We start from the raw sequence: 24263 nt of genomic DNA, 5'->3' as shown, positions 1-24263 counted from the left end.
CTTAAGGCTCAGGATCTCCCACTCCTTATCGATTTTGCCTATCGGTCTCTCATAAAGGATAATGGTCTCATGTAAATCTTTACAGTAGAGAATTTTTCATCATCGGTCTCCAATAAGTGAAATCATTTGTGGTTAGCTTGGACATATCTCTGTCTTGGGTTATGCCATTGGTCTCTATCTCGTCTCCTTCAGAACTCGTCGAACCTGGACTCTGATACCACTGTTTGGAACTTGGTTCAAAAGCCTTTTCGAAGAAGTCAATCAACAAGATCCTAGATCTCGGATCTTGGCAATTTGAACTTGGCCTGAACTTCACCAGGTCGGCCAGCGCAGCGGAAAAACAAAAAAACACAAAGGAGAGAGAGAGAGAGATCACAAGCAGATTTTAACGTGGAAAAACCTTCTTCAATGAAGAAGTAAAAATTCACGGGACCTAGTCCAGTTCAAACTTCCACTATGATAATAATGGATAAAGAATCAACCTTCACCAAAGTGGTGGTTCAGTCAATCTCTCTAACAATGGTGATAATCAAACTTCCTTAGAGATGTTTCACTCAAACTCTCTCTAGAGGTGCTCTCAAATGCAAAGCTCAAAGCTTTACTCACAAATCTCTCAAGTGTCACTCAAGAGTTTATCAATAATCTTCTTTTGACCTAGCCTCCACCCACAACTAATGAATATATAGAGGAGACGAAATCTAGGGTTTAGGGTTTTTGGAAATCCCTCAATGAGCTTGGGCTTAGCATTGAAGAAGGGAGCCTAACAATTTTACGAGTTGACACAACACTATTAGACACAAATAACCTATATATTGAATGTTGCTTTTACTAATGTCATGTAGACACGACATGATATGACACCACACGAATAACGTGTAAGAAGATTAACACAGGTCAATTTTGTATTTGCGGGTTGACACGTGACATGGCATAACTTTTTTTGTGTCAATTTTTGCCAATACGATACGAATTTGAAAATGGGTCAACCCAAATATGAATTTTTCGTGTTGTATAGCAGGTCGTGTTGAAAATTGTCAACCCTACACCATATATATATATATATATATATGAGTTTAGTGTATCTCATGTTGTAGTAGATAAATTTATCTTCTACACACACATAAAAGTGTGTGAGGTCCATATGAGGAGAAGAAAGAGAAAGAAAATAACATGGACCCCAGGAACTTATCTCCTACAACATGAAAAACAATATATGGAAATTTTGTCAAACTATATTTGTTCCGATATGCAAAACTACATGTATGTATGCCAATTGCCAAACCATGAAGAAACTTTAGTTCAATTTATTAATGAGCTTCTATTCCATTTTGTCAAACCATATTTATTCCCTTACACTACTCAAAACGGCATGCATGTATGCTATAATAAGTGTCAAACCATATTTGTTCTCTATACAATATGCAAAACCCATGCATGTATGCCACAAGAAAGATTATAAGCGGAACTATTCAAAGATGGTCCTCTCTTTAGCTATTTTTTACAAGCCACTAGCCAAAAATATATATCATGCAGCAGAAAGCCTATCTCTGACTTGAAAGCACAACTCGTTAAACCCTCTAGCGGTGAAAATGAGCTTCACAATCACCATTAGGAAAAAAAAAGAGGGGTTTTGAAATTTCGGGGGAATAGCACCCTAGTCTTGGGTACTCGGAATGTAACCACAGTTATAAATCCAATGGCTTGTCCTTCTATGAATACAGGGGTCAAGTCCTCGATCAAACATCTAATACTCTTCTTCACTTCACTCTTTTCTTATTTATATTTTCCGGCAGTATCTTCTCTAATTGTCCTCCACCAATGTTATATAAATTGAAGACAATATATGCTTTACTTTTATTTTTGGTATTTGAATTTCTTTCAAATATGATAATGCAAATACCTAGAAGGTGAGAAGAAAAAGTGGTGAAAAATCAAACAATTATGTTAGTGTGAACTCATCGTAAATGTTATATTTTTTAAATAAAAATAAAATAAAAGGCACTGCACTGTTGTCCAACGTAACAACAAAGCTAAAGACCGTTTCCGTGGTAAAAGGAACAAAATGTAGTCAAAGTACCTTAGCCTTAAATAATAGCTTTAAACCCATAGTCACATGCTTTCTCTTATTATTATTATTATATTATACTCCACCATCTGTTTTTTTCTTTTTTGTGGTAATTATATACTCTAGCATCATTGATTTTGAACATTCCTACCACTTTCACTTCTTAGCACCTGGAAACTAGATATCACGCGCATTTCTTAACCCTAGCATTTGCGGTCTTTTGGTCACGTTCCCACTGTTTATCTTTCTTCATGCAACAATACATAGTCAATTATTACGACGTAATGCTTTACGCGTGTCATGACGCTGCGTCGTTCAACCCATAAAGGGGAACCCATTTATTTATTTTTTAATACATAAAGGGGAACCCATTAGTTTAATGAATTTCTTGTCCAACAAGAAAGGAAAGAACCAACAACCACAAAGCACATTATAAAACCTCTCTAAACACAACAAATCACAGCTTAAAATTCTGCGCCCCGAGTCATCCGGTTCTCTCCCGGTACCCGGTCATCTGCACCATGAAAGACGTCGACGACCACCAAAACGACACCTTACGATCACTAGACTTTCAAAATCTCAAAGTCATCTCCGCCGTGGGGCGCGGCGCCAAGGGTATCGTGTTCCTCGCGAAAACCGGTGACCGGTCTTCGAACGAGTGTGTGGCTCTGAAAGTGATCTCAAAAGCTCTGATTCTTCAGAAGAATGCGAAGACCAACAAAAACGACGACGAAGGTTCTGGCGAGTACAAGAGGGTGTCGTTTGAACAGCAAGTGCTACGTCGTTTTGATCACCCACTTCTGCCGCGTTTGCAAGGGGTTTTGGAAACCGAGAAAATCGTTGGGTTCGCCATTGACTACTGCCACGGTGGCAGCCTCCATTCTCTTAGAAAGAAACAGACTGAGAAAATGTTTGCTGATGATACCATCAGGTACTTCAAATCAATAAATTTTATGCTGTTTGGTTACTGAGAAAGTTTAGGAAAATTAAATTTTCCGAGACTATATTATTTTAAGTAAAGAATCTCGTTAATTGTCAAGTAATTTTCCTTTCTGTTTCTTATTAAGTGAGTCATTTTTTTTCTCCTTCTCGCTGTTTGGCTACCTAGAAAATTTTGGAAAATGAAAATTTGCGAAGTGGTGTTTGTTTTATGTGAAGAGTCTGGGAAATTTGGTGAAACCAAGTAAATTTCTGTTACCGAGAAAGTAATTTTTTTCTCCTTCTCGTTGTTTGGTTACCGAGAAAGCTCGGTAAAAAGAAAATTTGCGAAGTTTTGTTTGTTTAACAAGTAATTTTCTTTCTGTTTCTTTGTAAACAAGTTATTTTCTTTGTTTTTGTTTTGTTTCGGGAAAAGAAAAAAGTTGGAAATTTTGTTTCGATTTTATAACGAATCTGAGGACTCGTTCTGATTGGTTGCCGCGAAAGTTTTGGAGAATCCGAGAATTCCTAAATTTTGTGCTTTGTAATGTATGATAAAAATCTAAGGAATTAGTCAAAAGTGAGAAAAAAAAACACAAAAATATTTTATTTTCTTTCATTTTCTTAACAACCAAACGAAGAAAAAAAAATTCTTTTGATTATTAATTAATTTTTTTTGACTTTTTGTAAAGGTTTTACGCTGTGGAATTGGTCCTCGCATTGGAGTATTTGCACCATTTGGGAATAGTATACAGAGATTTGAAGCCAGAGAATGTGATGATCCAAGAAAACGGTCACATAATGCTCGTCGATTTCGATCTCTCCACGAAGTTGAACCCTAAACTCGCTCAATCACTGAGTCGCGACTCGTCGGCGAGTCGTAACTCGTTGACGGAGAAACACATGAGTAAGCGACGACTCTTACGGCTCTACAGTTACTGTAACTCGGGCATCTCGCCGTGTGACTCGGACTCGGAGCCTCAACCCGTGATCAACTCAGCGCGGAGGACCGAGTCGGACTCGGTTGAGAAATCGAACTCGTTCGTCGGAACGGAAGAGTATGTGGCACCTGAAATTGTATCTGGAAAGGGTCACGGTTTTGGTGTTGATTGGTGGTCATTCGGCGTCGTTTTGTACGAGTTGCTATATGGAACGACGCCGTTTAGGGGAGATAATCGGAAAGAAACGTTTTTCCGGATTTTGACGAAGGAACCGGAGCTGACGGGGGAGAAGACGGCGTTAAGGGATTTGATTGGGAGATTGCTGGAAAAAGATCCTGACCGTCGGATCCAGGTGGATGAAATCAAGGGCCACGATTTCTTCAGAGGAGTTAAGTGGGACATGGTGTTGCAAATAGCAAGGCCTCCTTATATTCCTCGAAATGAGGTTGAGGACACGGTTGGGTTTAATAAAAAAGATGTAGAGTTGTTTGTCCATGAGGTTTTTTTCCCCAGTAGTCATGATGATGATGGAGAGAAAAATAAAAAGGTGGAAGAAAAAAAGGATAATGGGGAGAATAATAAGATGGTGTGGGTTGACAAGTTCAAGTTGAGTACTCACAGTCCCACTGACAATGAAGATTTTTCAATTTTTTGACTTGATATATTTTTTCAATAACTATTTTCTAAATATTTATTCTTTCTTTTTCTTGGGTACATTTCTAAATATTTATTGTAAATGTAGATCATGCATATTTTTCGGCATTTAATTGTTAGATAATTAAAATCGACCATTCTCGAGATTCATAAATTTTTGTTAATTTTAGTCCCTGTTAATCTTATTATTTGAGACCTAGCAGGCTACATAAGCAACAGATAAAAATGATTTAAAATATTACAAAAAAAATGATTTAGAAAAAGATCAATATGCGTCTTTAAAGAAACTATCTGTCTGTAATTCCTTTCTTGTATCCATAGAATATGTTATCAAGAGCCAGATAACAAATGGAGCTCTTTTTATGTTTTACGAATTATTATTATTTCATTATGAAATTAAAGGATAAAACAGTTCTTGGTAAAAAAAAAAAAAATTCTTAAAACCACTAGGCCTAAACGTTTCTTCACGAAGGAAAAGAAGTAAATAGGTGCATCCAAGAAATATAACTGCGATTTCATATATGTATATAGTCATTTTAGCTTGAATAAAACATTACCTTTTGTATTAATTAAGTCAAATCTTTTTGTTTAAATACAATTTTGTATTTTGTTAAGTTATACAAATTTATGATGTGTGACTTGCTTCGAATGTTGTTCTACAAATTGTGAATTTGCGTGAAGAAAATAATGGTGGGAAATTGAGAATGACGAGTGTGAGTTGACAACTTTTGAGTCACAGTCCTGCTAGCAATGAAATTTTTTAATCCTTTTGATCTCTTTGAGATTGGCCGGTGTAATGTTTTTCCCCTTTAAAAATGAAGTATATTAATGTGATTTAGCTAGGTAATAGATTAGAGCTCAAATGTGATCTTAGATTAGAGCTAAGAATAAGGGCGAGGTGAAGGGCACGTTTGGCTGTATTGAGGCTAAATCTAAGCATAATCACAATGGTGAGTGTGATGTAAAAGGTGACTTTTTGATGAAAGAGTTAGGTATATATATTTTGGGAGATTCACTGCAATGGAGTGAGTGAGCCTAATCGTTTTAGCCTATGAGCCTCATTTAAATGTAAGCAGCACATCCTCACCTGTGTGAAGTGTGCGTGCATACAAGAGAGATCAAGTGTGAAAAAAAAGGAACATATTTATCCTATTTAGAGGGTGACTTTTTGATGAAAGAGTGAGGTATATATATTTTGCGAGATTCCCTGGCATGGAGTGAGTGAGCGTAATAATTTTAGCTTGTGAGCCTCATTTAAATGTAAGCAGCTGTGCGAAGTGTTTGTGCATACAAGAGAGATCAAGTGTGAAAAAAGGAACATGGTGCGGATGTACAACCTTCATATTAAACTCTCTCTCTCTCTCTGTGTCATGTTTATTTGATACCCGTATCAAATTAAAAAGTATTCATTTTCATCAATTTATAATTTATTAAAAATTAATAATTAATTAATAAGTATGACCCAATAAATTATACCACTATATTTATGAAAATTAACAGTTAAAATTTGGTGTCAAGAAATCCTGTCCATATATATATATATATATATATATATATATATATATATATATATATATATATATTTAAAACCATTGTGTGCTATATACAAACTCTAATAATCTAATATGGAAGGGATAGTGTGATTCTAAAGCAAATGATTAGGCTTGTGATAGTCATTTCCATTAAGGTTCACTTATAAGATTTTTTGAAGAATGGGTTGTCTCACTTTCTCCATGGATGATATACACATTCCTCTTATAAGATTTTGTGGTTTCTATAATAACCCAAATTACATTTTGATAAATGGGAACTAATGAGTTAATTAAAGGGCTAAATTAAGTGAAAAATCTAATTTGAGTTAAGTTTTAATTTATAGCAAAAGTGTAAATATTATAAGTTTTGGGGTAAAGGCTTTGGAAACTTTACTTCAAGGGGTAAGCACTTGAAACTTAGAATTAGTCTCACGTATTGTTCCACAATACTCCTTTGGAGTAGTGGTTCTTGTATTGGATGATTTTTGGATTGTTAGTGTATGGTGTAATGTGCATTCATATAGAGAGTCGTTATTCATTGGTGTAAGGACCAATGAACAAGCACTAGAAGCCAGATTGTATGATTAGTGTATGAGCTAAAATACAGTTAGGTGTGTGGTATGATGTGCTTGTTCATATAGCCATGTAATCAAGAAGTGATTGATTGAGGTTGATTGGCCAAAAGAATATGGTATTGACTTTCCCTTGAAAGGATTCATCTGAAGAGGTTTAACTCTTAGGAGTTCCATACAAACACTCACCTTGAGGTATGACTCACCAGAGTGCTCCTAGTACTGGATTCACGGAGAGCATTTATGCTTGTGTAGGTTCATTTGGCAAAAGAATATGACATAGGCTTCCCTTTTGGGGACTCATCATAAGAAGTCCAACTCAAGGAAGCCATGTTGACACTCACTTTGAGTTACGACTCATCGGGTTGTCCCAGTGTACTTGGTGCACAGATCAATCAATTTTAGTTTGCCTCATATTATGATGTTATATTACACCATGTGTTCTAATCTTTCATGCATGCAATTAAACTTCTGGATTGGAGTAATCTCCAAGAACTCTTAATTTATTGAGATTTATATATCATTCCGTTTGGGGATATGTTTTAGGTTCCCAAGAAGAAGGTGCTAGCTCATCAAAAGAAAATAAGCATGCTTAGGTCTTCGAGTCATTTAATAGAGCATGATGTGATTCACATGTGTATTTTGGGTTTTACTTGTACATCTTTTTGGGGTATATTTACTTTTAAAACCATTCTTTTGGGGGAGATCTTGTAATCCTTGGTACGTATTGGCATATAAATGTTGAACATGACCTTAGATTCAAGTTTATGAATGTTGATTGAAACGCATGTATTTTGAATACTAAGTGAATGGTGCAGTTCATACAACATGAGGTATGGGAACTTATGTAATGATGCTTCATGTCCTGATGCCAAGACTTGTGAATCCATAGATGGATATGGCTTAAAATGCTAGTGGATAGGTATACATGTGTGCATGGATTGATGATTTGTCAATTAGGTGTCAAGGAGGTAGTTTGTAGTAACATGAAAGAAAAGAGAGAAATTTCATGAAAGAAAAGAAGTAATTAAGTTCATCCAACACGTTATGATAGTTTGTAGTATTTTTTATTGTGTCAACTGTCAATACAAAATTTCAAGAGATTAATTTTCAAATTTCACATAACGCTTCTTCGATTCTTTATTTTTTTTTAAAAGATAATGGAAATGAAAAACACAGCAAAAAGGCCTAAGTACAGAACCTAGCCCAGCGAACACCTACAGTGTCGCTGTATAAACTTTGAAGACAGCCAGGAGGAGGGTCATCAAAGACTTGCACATCCCATGGAAAGCTATACGCATGTGAAGCTAAGAAATCAGCTACTTTGTTTCCTTCACGATGGACATGAGAAATCTGCACCTGCCAGCATCTTTGCAACATTCCTCTAATACGTTGCACCAAGCTCGACGAAGGGTGATCCTGATGACACCCATTAGATATAATCTGTTGGGATGAGAGGGAATCTCCTTCCAGCCACACTTTTCTAAATCCTTTTTCCCATGCTAAACGCAAACCTTCCAAACAAGCCCATAATTCTGCACGCAAAATAGTACCTGGCCCCAAATTCTTGCAGAAACCGATAATCCAAGCTCCGGACGGGTCACGAATAACACCACCACATCCTGATCTGTTCCCATTAGCAGCTCTAGCTCCATCAACATTAAGTTTAACCCATCCTAACAGAGGACAAGACCAAGCTATCATCTTCTCTACACTGTTTCTCGGTTGAAGACCTGCTGCATGGAGAGTGGTAGCTGTATGCTTGACACAATTGCTATACCCCAAGGCTGAGTGGGCAATTGTGTAAGCATTATTGATTTTTCCTTCAAAAACCCAAGTGTTTCTACTCCTCCAAATGCTCCACGCTAATATCCCAAAAGTCAAAGGCCAATCATCGTCCATTGCCAAGCTTCTACAATTTTTTAAGTTAGAGAAGATCCAGTCATGCAGATTAAGCGAGAAGAATACCTGCCAACTGGTTTGATGAACCACCAACCTCCAAACCTCTTTTGACTGAGGGCAATCCCGGATAGCGTGGAGATTAGTTTCACAAGAGATATTACATCTAGGGCAAACACCCGAAGAGGTCATGTGACGTTGAAGCCTCCGACTATTAGTCAACAACTTTTCTCCAACCAACAACCAAAGGAACATACGTATTCGTTCCGGTCCCATCCACCTCCAGATATTGTCCCATTGATAAGCTAGAGCTGTAGCTGTGTTGTTATTTAGCAAATCATAAGCTGACTTTAGAGTGAAAATCCCATCTGATGTCTCGCTCCAAATGATGTGGTCCTTACCATCTTGATCAGAGGGGGGAAGAAAATTCATGAGCCGCTGGATGAAGCAAGCAGGAAACAGATAATGCAAAGAATCCCATTTCCAATAACCCGACACATCCACATAGTCTGTCACATATTGCAATCGGTCAGCATCAGAAACATGAGACTGAGCATAAGTAATCAGAGGGCCACATTCAGGAAGCCAGTTATTAAACCAAAACATAGTGGATCTACCATCACCTTCATGTGAAAAGTACATAAAGTATATAAAGTATGTTTTCCATGTGAAAATTTGAGGCATGACCGAGTAGGAGGCTTTGCACTTGGACACGGAAAACTCAAACTTGGATTGCTTTCCAAAAAAAAAAAAGCTTATGTGACGTAAATATCAATAACGTGTAAAAGTGTAATTTGTCTTAATGGTAACTACGTTGCTGGAGGCTCAATACATGCAATATGTACATCTTTTTAACCCAATTTCAACTTCCAAATTAAGAAACATGACCAATATTAAAGAGTCCTAATTTAATGAATCAATGAAAATTGACCAAGTACAACGTGATGATGAGCATCAAGAGATACAGACTATCTAATTGGGACACAAAAAATGAAACTTATTATAATCAATAAAGGTGTGTGATCCTGGGACATGTGACAGCTTCTTGTGAACAAATTCCTTTAAATGTTCACGGAAAAGAAAAATTGAAACAAAGAAATTACACCCAAAAAGAGACAGCGGTAGTTATTAATTATGTGTGGAAAGATGCATTTTTTTTTTTTTTTTGTGAAAAAAGAAATATATTCTTTGTTAAAACCATGAAATTAAAATTGAAATCACATTAATTGGTACATAGTATAACGTATAAAAGACAATTATCAACATTTTTGTAATGTTTATGTCAAGCATTAAGCATAAAGTATAGAAAAAAAAACCGAAAAATGTTTCCAAAAATAAAAACCGAAAAATGTTTCCAAAAATAAAAACCGAAAATTGTTCCGTGTCTTTAAAAGTCTGCTTGCTTACTGAAAAACCATGATTCGTAGATTTAATATTTTGATAGCGTAAAATGTGAAAACTGATTTAATTTAAAAAATTTATATAAACGATAATGTCCCATTGTCCCTCAATAAATTTTTTTTTTTTTTGATAACATGTCCCTCCATAATTTTTGTTCTTATAAAAAGTAGATCCTTCTTCGCTTGGCTCTTCAATTGTGTATACCCGTCACATTATGTGAAGTGAACATCTAGATACTAGGAGTGTGGATTCCCATGCCCAAGAAAGGAGATAAATTGAGTATTATAAAATTTTAACAAATTTTCCAAAAAAAAATAAAATTTTAACAAAAGCCCCATTATTTTTATTTCTAAATTATCATTTCAATGAAACTTTGATCGATGAAATGATTATCAAAATATTCAAATAACCCATGATACATGAACTATTAAAATTGTACAATCTATACTAGAACATAAATGATAACAAGGAATAAGTAAAGTGCTAAAAGTAAAAAATTAAGGGTTAGAAGTAACGCAAACTCAATTTATACTGATTCGACCATCACTACTTGTAATCTACATCTAGAATACAACTTGTAACATCCTGTTCTAGAACTGGTTTGTTAATATTACGTATGGAATTAAACGCAGTTACAATCACAACAATTAAATTACAATACGGATAAACTTTTTCCTTTTTTCGTTAGTAAACATTTTTATTTAAAATCAATTCTGTAATTAAAATAATTTCAAAAATTGTAATCATAACTTAAATAATATGCAGAACACTTAAGGTTAATTTAAACATGCCATATATCGCTCGCCTAAAATGCCAAGTAGTCCCCTTAGACCAACAAGACTTAAAACTCATTTTTATTGATACAAAACACTAAACATCATCACTTTTTATTTACTCAAGGAATTTTATAATTTCTCTATGGTTCTCATCTCCCACTATCTTATATATCTCTTCACTAGCTACACGTGGGTTCAAACCGTGCTTAATTTGGAGCACCGTAGCTCAAGTTATGAATTTTTAAAGAAAAGGGTAATGAATTTCACAGGGTCCTGCGCTGATAGCGCCACAACACTGACTTTTCCCTGTCTTACGGCGCCATCAGTGCCAACCCACTGTTTGGTGGTGCCAATAGCGCCATCTTGGCGTAAAAAACGCCATGCTTCTGGAGATTTCACTCATAACTTGAGTTATACTTATCCGATTGACGCAATCTTGGTCTCATTGAAAAACTAAGAAAAAGATCTATAACTTCCATTAAGACACAAGGGTCCAAATCTATCATATAGGATATGAAAAATGAATAACAAGACATGATATCCTTATATTTACATTGATTCTCAACCTAAAATTTCACCTAATTGGCATTGTATAACTACTACAAGACATAATCCTTACAATTTTAAGACACACATTTATCAAAATAGGCATCCATGCGCTTCCATCATATACACAATAAGTACAATATTACACAATCTCCAAATGTCTTTAATACATACCCATGAGACTTAGCTACAAAACACTATGATCAAATCCTTGGCTCCCATCAACAACATGAGACACCAAAAGAGGTGAGCATAGGCTAAGTCCATCAAAATAGAGAATGATGTACATATATCAATTGTCTATCAAATGTAAATCCTATACATAGGAACTACCAAATGACATGCATAACCAAAATAATGCAACATCTTCATGTATCAATCTAGCCCAGGTATGACCACTTGCCACCAGAGGCTCCTGCAGCATCTGTACCTGAAAGGGGGTTCCTATAACATCTCTGTCTCAAGTCGGTTCAGTTAACACACAAATGATACAAAACATGAACAGCGGAAGACTTAACTTACGAAAATACGAGATAAATTTTTCTTTTTCTTTTATTCTTTTCACATAATATATAACAATGCATAACTCCTTCTAGTTTACATTCCATCTAACAGAGACGAAAATCGGACAGAGTAACGGCTGAAAATCGGACAAGTGCGGATTTACGAATCCCACTCTCAAGGTATCCTGATAAACAATTTATACAATCTATAATTACAGAAATACCAAATGTCCATAAAGAATCATATGCCCATCCATGGGCACATGCATAACTTGGCTTCGTGCCACTAAATCTAACAACATGCATAACCAACACATACACATATCTGAATACTACATCATCATATACACATGCTTGAATACACAATTGTACATGCACCAAAATGAAAAACATGTACAAGACATATACAGACCATATACAAGTAACAGATCAGACATCATGATCCCAAAATAATGAAATACTAAAGCAACATAAATGCACTTCAAAATATCAGTAGCCTACAGCTACTCAAAATTCGGTCTGTTGCAGCACCTCTAGCCATGGGTGTCCCTGCCCCGTGAGGGCTCACCGAAAATCTGAACACCTGAAACGATGTCCCCAAATGGGGACATCGAGAAAGAAATCTCAATAAGCTCCAGGTTTATAGAGAATTATCCATACCCTGGGTCCACTCCTGTATGAAATTCGGATACAAAGTATACAAGACATCATATAACAAATATCATAACTGAGCAAAACACATATACATATCTTATCAGAGGCATACGCAGTCATTCCCAAGGGAGGACCCCAAGCGAAAATCAACGCATATGTTCCCAAGGGAGGACCCCGAGCGGAACCAAACATATATCAGAGGTGTACACAATCAGTCCCAAGGGAGGACTCCAAGTAGACATCAGTGCATATAGAATTAAAGGCCAAAGATCATTACAGAAATCACATCAGAACAAAACACATCATATTATCATATAACTCTATATGAATGCATCTATACAAAACATCAAATACAATCACACAATCCAACCATAGTCCACTAACCATGGTGGAGCACACAAATAGGAGAAGACTCCTTAAACACAGAGCTTACCTCTTGAAGCTGTACCAATTTGTTTACTTGTAGCACAAGTTACTTATCTAGCTCCAAAGGAATCCAAAGGCTCTCAATCCCTAGGCACACCTAGAGAAGGAATTCAAAACAAAACTCAATAAAATGATACAATGCCATGTAATTACACAAGACATAAACTTTATTGTTTACTTTCATTTCTTTATACTGATGCCAATCATATGCCAATCCACAAGTTAAGACCGTAATTTCTTAAACTCATTTATTAGACCATTTAAGGATGATTACTTGCACCATAAGCAACCACATGGTTTCACACTTACATAAGGTCCTAGAATGACCTATTAACACCCCATAGCCCCAAAGACCCTAAAATGGCCGAAACCAAGGCCTAGGGAGGGCTAAAGATTTCATCATTCTAATTGACACAACCAATAGTTCCTAGAACTCACACTTGGTCCCTAAGTTAACTATGTATCCTCATAAGAATTTTAAACATAATTCATGCCCATTTTTCCTTCACAAGGCCGAGGGGTACACATATAGGGAACCAAGATGTCTTTTTCCATTTCTTAAGCCATTTCACTTCATAATCATACCAATTCCATGCATTGGAACCTCAACACATCATCAAAACAAAGTTTAACATAATCAATCCCTAAATAACCCTATAGGCCGAAATCTAGGGGAAAAGGGTCAATGAAGTTTTTTTCTTTATACTCTCAATTTAACCACTCAATTCATACTTCCACAAACATATAACCTTCACTAATTATTCAATTTAATTTTTTGCACACTATACCCCTTATATCCCACCATGGCCGAACCTAGGGAGGAAGGTGCAAGGAAATTTTTCTAAATTATAACTCATTATCATGCTTATCTCACATTATAACTTCATAAAAACACTCATTCATCATCAATTTCAAATTTCAAACTCAATGATATACCACTAAAAAGTGCTAATATTATTCAAAACTTAAATCATGAAATTCAAACCATTGGAATGAGGATTTCTTACATCAAATCACTTATACAAGGTCTGGAGAACAAAACTCAAGCTTGGCTCACTCAAAATCCACACTTTAACACTTGGGTGAATAGTGCCACGAACTATAGAGGAGGAAGAACTCTTCCCACAAGCAATTTCAGCCCAAACAAAGGGGTGGAATGGATTCCTTGAGCGATTTACTATCAATTTCGTGTAATGCACTTAAGGATTTGGTTGATTGTGGAGGGAGAAATCAAAGGAAAAAGAAATAAAAATCTTAAGCTCCTTCAATTATGGAACTCGGCCAGGAGAGAGAAGAGAAGAAGAAACTGATATGAATAGTGACCTGTGTAAGGAACTTAAGTATATAATGACATGTGGTCTTTTACCTGTTGTTTTCCTCTCACTTAATTTCACTTAAATGGACCTATCACTAACTTAAAGCTACAGACATAATTTTATTTTTCTAAACTCATTTACATTAATTTTCATTTCTCAAGGAACAATATTAATAATTCACAATAGGGTTTCTGTACCGTTTTTGACGAAATGCACTATGAATCACTAACTGTGCACTGTTTACATACGAAACTTAAAACTTATAAACCTAATACTTTTGGTCTAAACATGACTTGTTTGGCTTATATTTAACTTTCTTATTCTTATTACATCAATTTTTTGTTCTGGACTCTACCAGCTGCTTGAACAGCGATACAAAATACTCGGCAAAAACACTATTCACAAGATTTTTACAAAAAATTCCAGACTATACAATTTTCCGTTCTGAACTCATATTTGGCATCAGAATTTCCAAATAGGTCTCTAACCTCATTTTGCTTATTTCCAAGCTCTACTGATTGCTACACAACAATGCTGAACATCCGGCAGAATGCATTGTTCATGACCTATTCATGATTACAGTCAAAATATTCGAAATCACTTTCTGAATCTAATTATGACATTTAAATCCTTAAATTAAATCTCTAATTAAGATTTACCATATAGGGTCATTATAGTTCCCATAACACGAGGTGAGATATACGAATATACCTTAGTAAACTAGGGGTCCTTGAAGCATTTCTCCACCCCATAGTTCACTCACAGTATAATAGCAATAATAGTAAATAATGCAATAATACATATCCATGCAGTGTGTCAAACATCTCCAAGAGACATCGCTCGAGCTCTCATGATGACCTAAGGATACGCAGATGCAAATAGTCCTACTGGCCAGCTAAACTACCAAGTATGAACTATGCTTCGTCATGCAACATACAAACATAGGGAAACACCATCCTATGCCACACCCAGTGCATACACATACGTATCATAAAGCATTAAACTACTTTATTGTATTTACATACACTATCGACAACCACTACCCTTCAAGGCTTGGTGGAAGAATTAAGGGATTAATTCCCAAGGTCCGAAGGCTTACCTCAATTGCTTCCAATCTCAACCTTTGTTCATCACCAATGTGCAACAATCAAACTTCACAATTAATACCTACATCAAGGTATCATACAATCTATGAATACAACCAATTAAGGTCAACAAAAGCATTCATAACCAAAGCAATCAATTGCTGTATACTCGGCATAAACTCACCAATTCAAGTGAGCTAATCAAGTTCCATGGTCTCACCGGTTCTTGATCAATCAAAGGTGGCTTGCTTGCTCCAACCCTGTCAACACAATGGACATATTCATCATCCAATTCACTAATTGCTCAAAATGCTAGAAAACTCACAAGCCCAAGCATGAATTTTCCAATATATTGAACAATAATCGAATGACTACCTAAACTCATTTCTATCATTTATTCATCATTCCTAACAATTTTTACGCAAGGATTTAGCATTAATCTAACTCAAGCTCATAAAACTCATAAAATCACTATTCATCATCTTCAACCTCATGCAATCTCCTTGGAAACAAGGTTTGAGAAGTGAAAACTTTTCCCAAATGATCACATAACCAAGGAATGGTGGTCTCCTAAGCTCCCATGGAAGAAAATGCCATTAAACTCCTCCAATCACCAAGTGGGTTGAATTCTTGGGAAGGACATATCTCTCTCCACAAAGCTTATCACTCACATCTAAGCTTGGATTCACAAAGAGGGAAAGATTCTAAGTAATTTTGGCTTTAGAATGGATTTATTTGGATGAGAAATGAGAAAAATAGGGTTTTGGGCTCACAAATGTCTCATTCTCTCCCTTGCTTGTCCGTCGAAGAAGATGAAGAAATGGGGTAGGTTGTGATGTCTTGTAACTTAACATAGTTAAGTTACTTCCACCGGGTAAAAGCTTATCTACCTATTTAACTCTGTTCACTTCCAAACTTTATCCTATAGTCTGAAATATTTTTCTAGGAACATTTCTAATTTTACTTTTATATTTTGAGTACTTTTGCCTACACACATTTTTATCCCATAATTTTCACTTACTGCATTTTTTACCTCAAAACTGACCATAATTAATTTAATTAGATATTGAACTAATTCAACTCACTAATACAAGATTAATTGCCTAATTACATGCAATTAATTTAAATATTATGGTGAGGGATATTATACAACCATTCAAGATTTTCTCCATTATAGGTCAAGCTTCACAAGTGCTTGGCAAATCTTTACAACCTTCAAGCTTTCGGATGCTTGGAAACCTTACAATCTACTAAGCTCCATATGTGCTTAGCAACTTTACAATCTTTAAGCTTTACTAGTGCTTAGAAACCTTTACACTTTTGCGCTTCTTTACCCTCAATTTGAAAATTCAATGGAATAAGTGTTTGAATAATGATTTACACTCTAGTGTGGATAACACAAAATGAAGCTCTATGGGGATATAATCTTTCACAAAGAAATAAGCTCAAACACTATAAATGATCAAGAATGAGTTATGCAAGTAAAAGAACAATAAAATCTATAAAGGAAGGCTCAAATAATGATTTTATAGTGTCCAAGATTGGTTTGAGGCATAATCAATGAGTATATATAAGTTCTCAACCAAAAGTAGCTGTTTATGATCGTTTATAATTGTTACACGCATACTGACTAGTAAGAATTTGATCCCTTTTCGTGGGGGAATCGAATCCTTGCTTTTTCGAAAGGAGGAATCAAATTCTTTTTATGAGGGATTCCAATCCCTTCAACTTATAGTGAAGGATTCGAATACCTACCAAGGTGGGATTGAAATATCTTTCTAACACAACAAATTATGCATTCCTGCCTTTGATTCCAATGCCTCCACACCTTCTCAAATGCATGTTCTTGACTTAGAAAAAATATTTCAATGTTCTAAGACATGTTAAGAATATTTTCCATGGATTTTTCATATCATTTTCAAGAATTTAAAAGATATGGTTAATGAAATTTGAAAAACATGTTTACTTTGAGTTCATGCAATCCAATTCAACATATACCCTTACATATAAGTCTATGTCCTAGAGATATAATTCTTTAATGGTCTTGGACTTAGATTCTTATATTGTTTATTTAATCTTTATCTTCACTTGAGCTTGATTCTTGACTTGTTGGATTTGACAATACTTGACACTTTGTTTGTCTTGATCCCTTTAAGCCGTGGCTTGGGATATTCGTCTTTTCTTGGAGGTTGTCCATGATTTGTTGCCTTTGATCTTTATTTTTCCCTCCTAATTATTCCTTGTTACTCTTGATTTATTTTTAGCTTTCTTCATAACTCATCCATGTTCTTGCTACTTTATTAACTCATAATTCTTCTTGTGTAGCTCTAATATATGTTCAATCTTCACACATGGTTGATAATTTTTGTTCTTGACCAATGCTTTTCTCTTTTTGTCATTGCCTTTTTGTTATCATCAATACATACACTTTATTTGCAATAGACTCTTCCATTCCAAATCCAACTACGATTTGGACTGAGGGAAGCACCTTTCATGTAAATAGTCTAGATACATATGCCAATAAATGAAAACTCATTTAAAGATTTTTTTATTTAATGAAATTGTAAACCCAACCTTATATCTTTCAATAACCACATGAATGATATGTGAAAAGAGGAATTGAAAAATAATCTTTGATAATAATAGTCTCCATGAGTGGTTCGTCATTCTTCGACAATAATAGTCATCTTGAGTGGCCCATCATTAGAAATGAATTTGTTAAACCATAAGAAGGATGAAGTATCTCAATGTAATAGTGACTAGATGAGGTAAGAATATGGACTAAAGCTTAACGGAGGCGAAAATGTTTCAATTATGGCTGGAGAAGGGTGATTTCTATAGAGTAAAAGCAATATGAGGAATGGTAAAGAAGATGACTCCTCAATGTAGGAGCGCGAGTATATATCGCATGAGAAAAGATTCCCTAGCATGGGAATTGTGTTATTATAATTGTTTTCAACCTTGTGGGCCCTACTTAAATGTGAGGCTAGTGAGTTCTCACATACAAAAGGTCATGCGTTTGTGAGCGTAAGGAGTAATTAGGTGTAAATAGACCATTTGTGCTCTACTGAGTTAATGGGTTGGAGCTGCCAAATGGCCTAATGAAAAGGCTTAGGCAAGCCTAACCAATCTTTCTAGAACAAGAAGCACTTTTTGTTACACTAACAACATGATAAATGTTGGTGAATTAATGCAAGCAGGAGAACTGCTAAGTAAAAGAAAAAGTGAGAGATTTGTTAAGGAGACTCGCCTCGAAGAAGGATGGGATAAAGGTGTGAAGGACAACCTTCCCAGATTAGTTTTTTTTTTTCAATTTTTGTTCCCGGGAACGAAAATGGATAGAAATAGTGTTTGACAAAACTAACTTATTTTTTTGTTCCTGAGAATGAACCTTTTCAATTTCTATGCTGGGGAATAGAAAAAAGAATAATTTTTTTTTACTTTTTTATTTCCGGGCACAAAATGAGAAACACTTGTCTTTCTCAATCACTCTCCACCACTACTATCATCACCACCACCACCACATCCTGACATGACAACTTCCATCAATGTTGCCGCCATCGTCGTACCACCACTGCCGTCGTTACCACCACCATCACCGCAGCCACTACCATCACCACCACCATCACTACCATCACCAAGTCATCGCCACCGCCACCACCACCATCGCTATCATTACCACCACCATCCCCGCAGTCACTGCCGTCACCACTACCATCACCACGCCATCGCCACCACCTTCATCGCTGCAACCACTGTCGTCACTACCACCATCGCCACCACTACCGCCACCGCCGCCACAACCACGACCACCACACCATATGAAATGGAAAGTGATGATCCAAAAAAATTTTATGCTTAATAGGAATAATTTTTTATTCTATTATTTGTTTTGTTATCAAACACAATTCTTAGTCTCGGAACAAAAATAGAACATGTTATCAAACATATTTTTTCTGAAAAACTGTTCCAAGGCACATAAATAGAAAATAATTATTTCTTTTCAGAAGCAGTGCCGGGAAACAGAATGATTGTCATGTACACCCAAAGTGAACGTAGATGGATCAAGTTCTCAACCGATAAACGGATAATGTGTATAACAAAGTTTGAGCTTGCATCCTTTCTTTGCATATCTCACATCTCTATTAACTGAGTTTTCTCAAAGGAAAATCATTAACTTCATTTGTGTAGGTGTGCGAACAAGGCAAGTCCTTGGCCAATTCTAGTTGGATTAGCCTTCACTTTCAAAGTAATATATAAACCCATAGTCCCTAAGAACATGATTAGGCAACATTAAAGAACCTATTGCCGAATTTCTAATCAATAAATTCGGGGTCTCTCTCTTTTAACCATGAATAATACATATTTTTAGTCTCGGATATTGAACCAACTATTAGGGTTTTCACTATATATATATGGAAAATTGTTTGTAAAGTGATTGCACCTAAAGATTAGTGTGGGGAACTATGTAGTTTCGGAAGTACATATTTATAATAAATATTATAAGTATGTACTCCCGGAAGTACACCAGAGTACACCGTTCTTTTCTGGTGTACTTCTGGGTGTACAAAGTTATAATATTTATTATAACTATGTACTACCGGGAGTACATAGTTGACCGCACCAATCCTTAGGTGCAGTCATTGTACATCCACTAAGCCCCCCCCCCCACACACACACATACATATATATGGGATTAGTGGATGTCATGCGACTGGATATAAGATTTTGTCCAGTCACACATTTTTTAACTATGTATTATGCGTAGTATATAGTTATAATATTAAAATTATTTTTTTAACTATGTACTATGGGTAGTACACAGTTATAATATTAAAGTTTTTTTTAACTATGAACTACAGGTAGTGCATAGTTATAATATTAAATAATAGATTGCAAAACGACACTAATATTATAACCATCTACTATCCGTAGTACATAGTTAAAAAAATAACTTTAATATTATAACTATGTACTACCTGTAGTACATAAATAAAAAAATAACTTTAATATTATCATTATGTACTACCGTAGTACATAGTTAAAAAAAAGTAACTTTAATATTATAACTATATACTACCTGTAGAACATAGTTAAAAATGTGTGACTGGACAAAATCTTGTATCCAGTCACATGACAAACCATTTTCATATATATATATATATATATATATATTGGTATAGTGTATTTACAGTGACTCAACCTAAGGGTTGTGCGGTCAACTATGTACTCCCGGAAGTACATAGTTATAATAAATATTATAACTATGTACTTCTGGAAGTACACCAGAGAAGAACAGTGTACTCTAGTGTATTTCCGGGAGTACATAATTATAATATTTATTATAACTACGTACTTCCAGGAATACATAGTGAACCGCACTAATCTTTAGGTGCAGTCACTTTACAAACAATTTTCCATATATATACATATATAGAAAAAATAATATTTCTACAGCCACTTTAGATAAGATTATCTACAACTATCCTTCTAGCTAAGTACTACCGGTAGTACATAGTTATAACATTAAAATTACTTTTTTTCTCTCTCTCTACGTCAGCAGACAGATTCTGAAAAGTGATTGTGGAGAGAGAAAAAAAATAACTTTAATGTTATAACTATGTACTACCAGTAGTATATAGTTATAAAGGGTAGCTGTAGATAATCTTATCTAAAATTGTTGTAGAAATGCTTACCCCTATATATATATATATGTATATATATATATATGAGAAAAATATTTCTCAAGCAGCTTGAGATATATTTATTTGTGTCCACCCCAAAACTACGTCGTATTGTTTATTTATTTCCTTACATTAATAGATTCACATTTGAATGGTTATGATTCTCTTTCTCTCTCTTCCTTTATCACCATTAATCCATCTTTGTATGGTTATGATTTAGTAGCTGGAAATAAAATTATATTAAACACCTTGAGAAATGATAAGCCATATATATATATATATATATATATATATATATATATATATATATATATATATATATATAGAGAGAAAAATATTTTTCAGTTAATGGAGATAAGTTATCTGCATTTACTTCCAAAACGATGTCGTTTTGGGATTAAAAGATTGGAAAATTATAATTATAAAGAGTATAATAACCCTGAAATAAATTAAAATTACAAAAATATCATGATTTCCGCTCCAAAACGACATCATATTGGGCTTACTGCAGATAATTTATCTGCAATAACTGTAGAAAAAGTGAACCCATATATATATATATATATATATATATATATATATATATATATATATATATATATATATATATATATATATATAATTGTGTGCTACAATGCACTTATGCACATACATCAGGAAAATTCTGAGCTGCACCTCATCAAAATGATGCATACATGTGTAACTATATTAAATCATTTTATTCGGCTAGTCAATGTGGACTAATTTATTTCCTCATTTAGCCTCTCCCCAGCTCCCTGAAGGTCCAAATCTGCACCAAAATCATAAAATATATAAAGTATCTACACATTTTAAAATCCTAAGAAATTCAACCAATAATATCTAAATTGATCGTAATTTACAATTTGAAGGAGACTAATCAAACTCAAAAAAGATATATATAGACCTACAACCTTATTAAAGAACTAAAAACTAGGAAAAAGCAAGATAGATATGCATCAGCTAGGGCTTAACTAACTCCAATTTCTTGTAGTTATCAATAGATGAAGTTAATTTATCCAAATCAATTGTAGTACATAGATGCCTAAAATTCAAGTATTCAAAATATATATGTGGGGTGTATTATGTAATTATAGATTCTCATTTTTTTTATTTAATTTTTTTTTGAGCAAGCAGGTTGGCCTACTCAACGTGTGGTCCAATAGAGCTAAGTTCGCTAAATAGAAATCCACAAGAAGGCTTGGCTTACCTTAAAATTGACCTAGCTTGTAGCGGACTAGCCCAAATAGGTTAGGCTGACCCAAATTGACACAATTATTAATACGTGAATCGGACACACTCTACATCTTGTTGATCTAGTCTTGGAACTATATATGATGAATAGGGAGACCTTATTGTTCATCTCTCATAAAAATTATGGTGTTTTATGCAAACATACGGTACATATGTACCTATAAACATGAAAAATATGGAAGCATATCCATGTTGAGAGTCTCAAATCCTGACCCATATAATTGTCCTATGATGTTGTTCCTAATATTGGTAAAAACAAAAAAGGGTACATCAATATGGCTTGATGATAACAACAAATACATGAAAGATATGCAACAAAAGTAATCCAAGCTTCATGGGTAGAGTATTTGGACTTTAGGTTCTTTGTAAAAGTACTAGATACTCTCATATAAGCTCAAATCAGCTGTGCTTTGTGAAAGTTATTTCAAATTGCCTAAACAAAATCTCGTCAAATCCTTTTGAAATGTTCAATTATCCTCTGCTCATCAAGAATAAAGCTTCAAAGGAAGAATTCAAAGGATTTCGTTATCCAAAAATAGAATTCAAATGATTTCCTGCTCTGATATCTAAATATCCAACCATGCGTAGGTATGCATTACTCAGTGCTAAACATTTAATACATCTTATCTCAGTAAAAACATGAATAGTCCATGATAATTTTGAGTAAGATGAAAAACTTATTGTCGGAGTGGATACGCTATAAACACAAGACCAAAGTCGTAATAGGAATGAGCACTGGCACACACTATATGACACAACCTAAGTGCTCCGTCATTAGAAGTGCTATCTATTACATGAACAACGTGATAAATGTTGGTGAAGTAATGTAAGTAGGAGGATTGCTCGGCAGTAGAATGTGAGAGATTTGTTAGGTAGAATTACCTTTGAGAAGGATGAGTTAAAGTGAACGTAGATGGATGAAGTGCCTAAAAAGGTCAACGCATAGGAGTGAGCAATGGTGAATAAGGGTGTAAATGGGTTGGGCTTTGGCCTTCCTGGTCCAAGACTACGTAAAAAAACAATTCAGCTTATCTGGTCTACTGACTTATTAAATGCTTTATTTGTAGGCCAAGCCCGGCCCATTTTTAAAAATAAGAAAGACTGACATGGCCTACAGGCCTTGTAGGCCTACCACTGTAGATACTGAGAAAAAAAAATTGTATAGAGCAAAGAAAGTTCCATTCATGTATGCACTAGTACTTCTCATAAGAAAAAAATGACAAACAAGAAAGAGTCAACATAATACCCCAGCTCTAGAATGTATATCATAGAGGAATAGAGTCAAAGAAATGGAGAAAATAAGAAAAATACAATTACTCGATGCTGAAATAAAGTCTACAAGAGAATGTCATTCATACTCAATGGGTGCAGCTCAGTTGGTAATTTGGCGCTGAGTTAGTGGAGTTGGATATGTGTTCGATTCCCGCTGAATGCATTCTTGGGGAGGGGGCTGAACCTTTAGCTATCACTGTTCCCTCGCACTCCGGATTAGTCCCATAGCCGGCTCAAAGAGTCGAAGCTCGTGGGGATACCGGAGGGAGCCAACTCGTCTCAAAGAGATAATTAGGGTTGGGTAACTCCAAAAAAAGAGAATGTCATTCATCTAAAAATCTTTAAACGACCATCAAGACAAGGGAAAGAAGAGTATTATTGAAAGATCTTCATCAGTAACATCATAATCCAGCAAGGTACCCATTGCTCCATGGTATTAAGCTGCAACAGCATGTAAAATTTGGAGACATTAGACAAGTTTTCCTTTCATAAAATAAAACCAACAAAAAGTAAAAGACGAAGCCGAGAGTGAGAAGCGACGGTGCACATAAAAATTAGGGTTGGTATTGGTACTTTGCCACATAAAATAAATATAATTTTATTATTTTATTTTAATAAATTAAATAGGCCAGCCTACAAGGCTGTAGGCCGAGCTTGACAAAATTGGCTTATGGCCTATTTGTTATAAAAGCTTTATTATAAGTCTAAGCCTACTCTAATTTTCTGAAAGGCCGGGTTAGGCCGGGC

General features: G+C 35.0%; 1 protein-coding gene across 1 annotated transcript; it reads left to right on the top strand.

Annotated features, from left to right (window-relative positions):
* Positions 1-2540: 2540 nt before the first annotated feature.
* Positions 2541-4579, top strand: LOC133313545 (serine/threonine-protein kinase OXI1-like). The gene is made up of 2 exons (XM_061514936.1): positions 2541-2996; positions 3676-4579. The coding sequence occupies exons 1-2, from the start codon at positions 2587-2589 to the stop codon at positions 4577-4579; spliced, it is 1314 nt and encodes a 437-aa protein (XP_061370920.1). The 5' UTR covers positions 2541-2586.
* Positions 4580-24263: the final 19684 nt, after the last annotated feature.

This window comes from Gastrolobium bilobum, unplaced genomic scaffold, assembly GCF_033153095.1.
Source record: "Gastrolobium bilobum isolate Gb01-03AN ecotype WA unplaced genomic scaffold, APGP_CSIRO_Gbil_v1 utg1078, whole genome shotgun sequence".
Taxonomy (NCBI): Eukaryota; Viridiplantae; Streptophyta; class Magnoliopsida; order Fabales; family Fabaceae; genus Gastrolobium; species Gastrolobium bilobum.
This window is presented reverse-complemented; position numbering and strand designations above follow the sequence as displayed.

Coding starts and splice junctions, on each gene's coding strand:
- LOC133313545 (XM_061514936.1), top strand. CDS start 2,587: ATGAAAGACGTCGACGACCACCAAAACGACACCTTACGATCACTAGAC. Junction 2,997..3,675: donor TTTGCTGATGATACCATCAG/GTACTTCAAATC, acceptor CTTTTTGTAAAG/GTTTTACGCTGTGGAATTGG.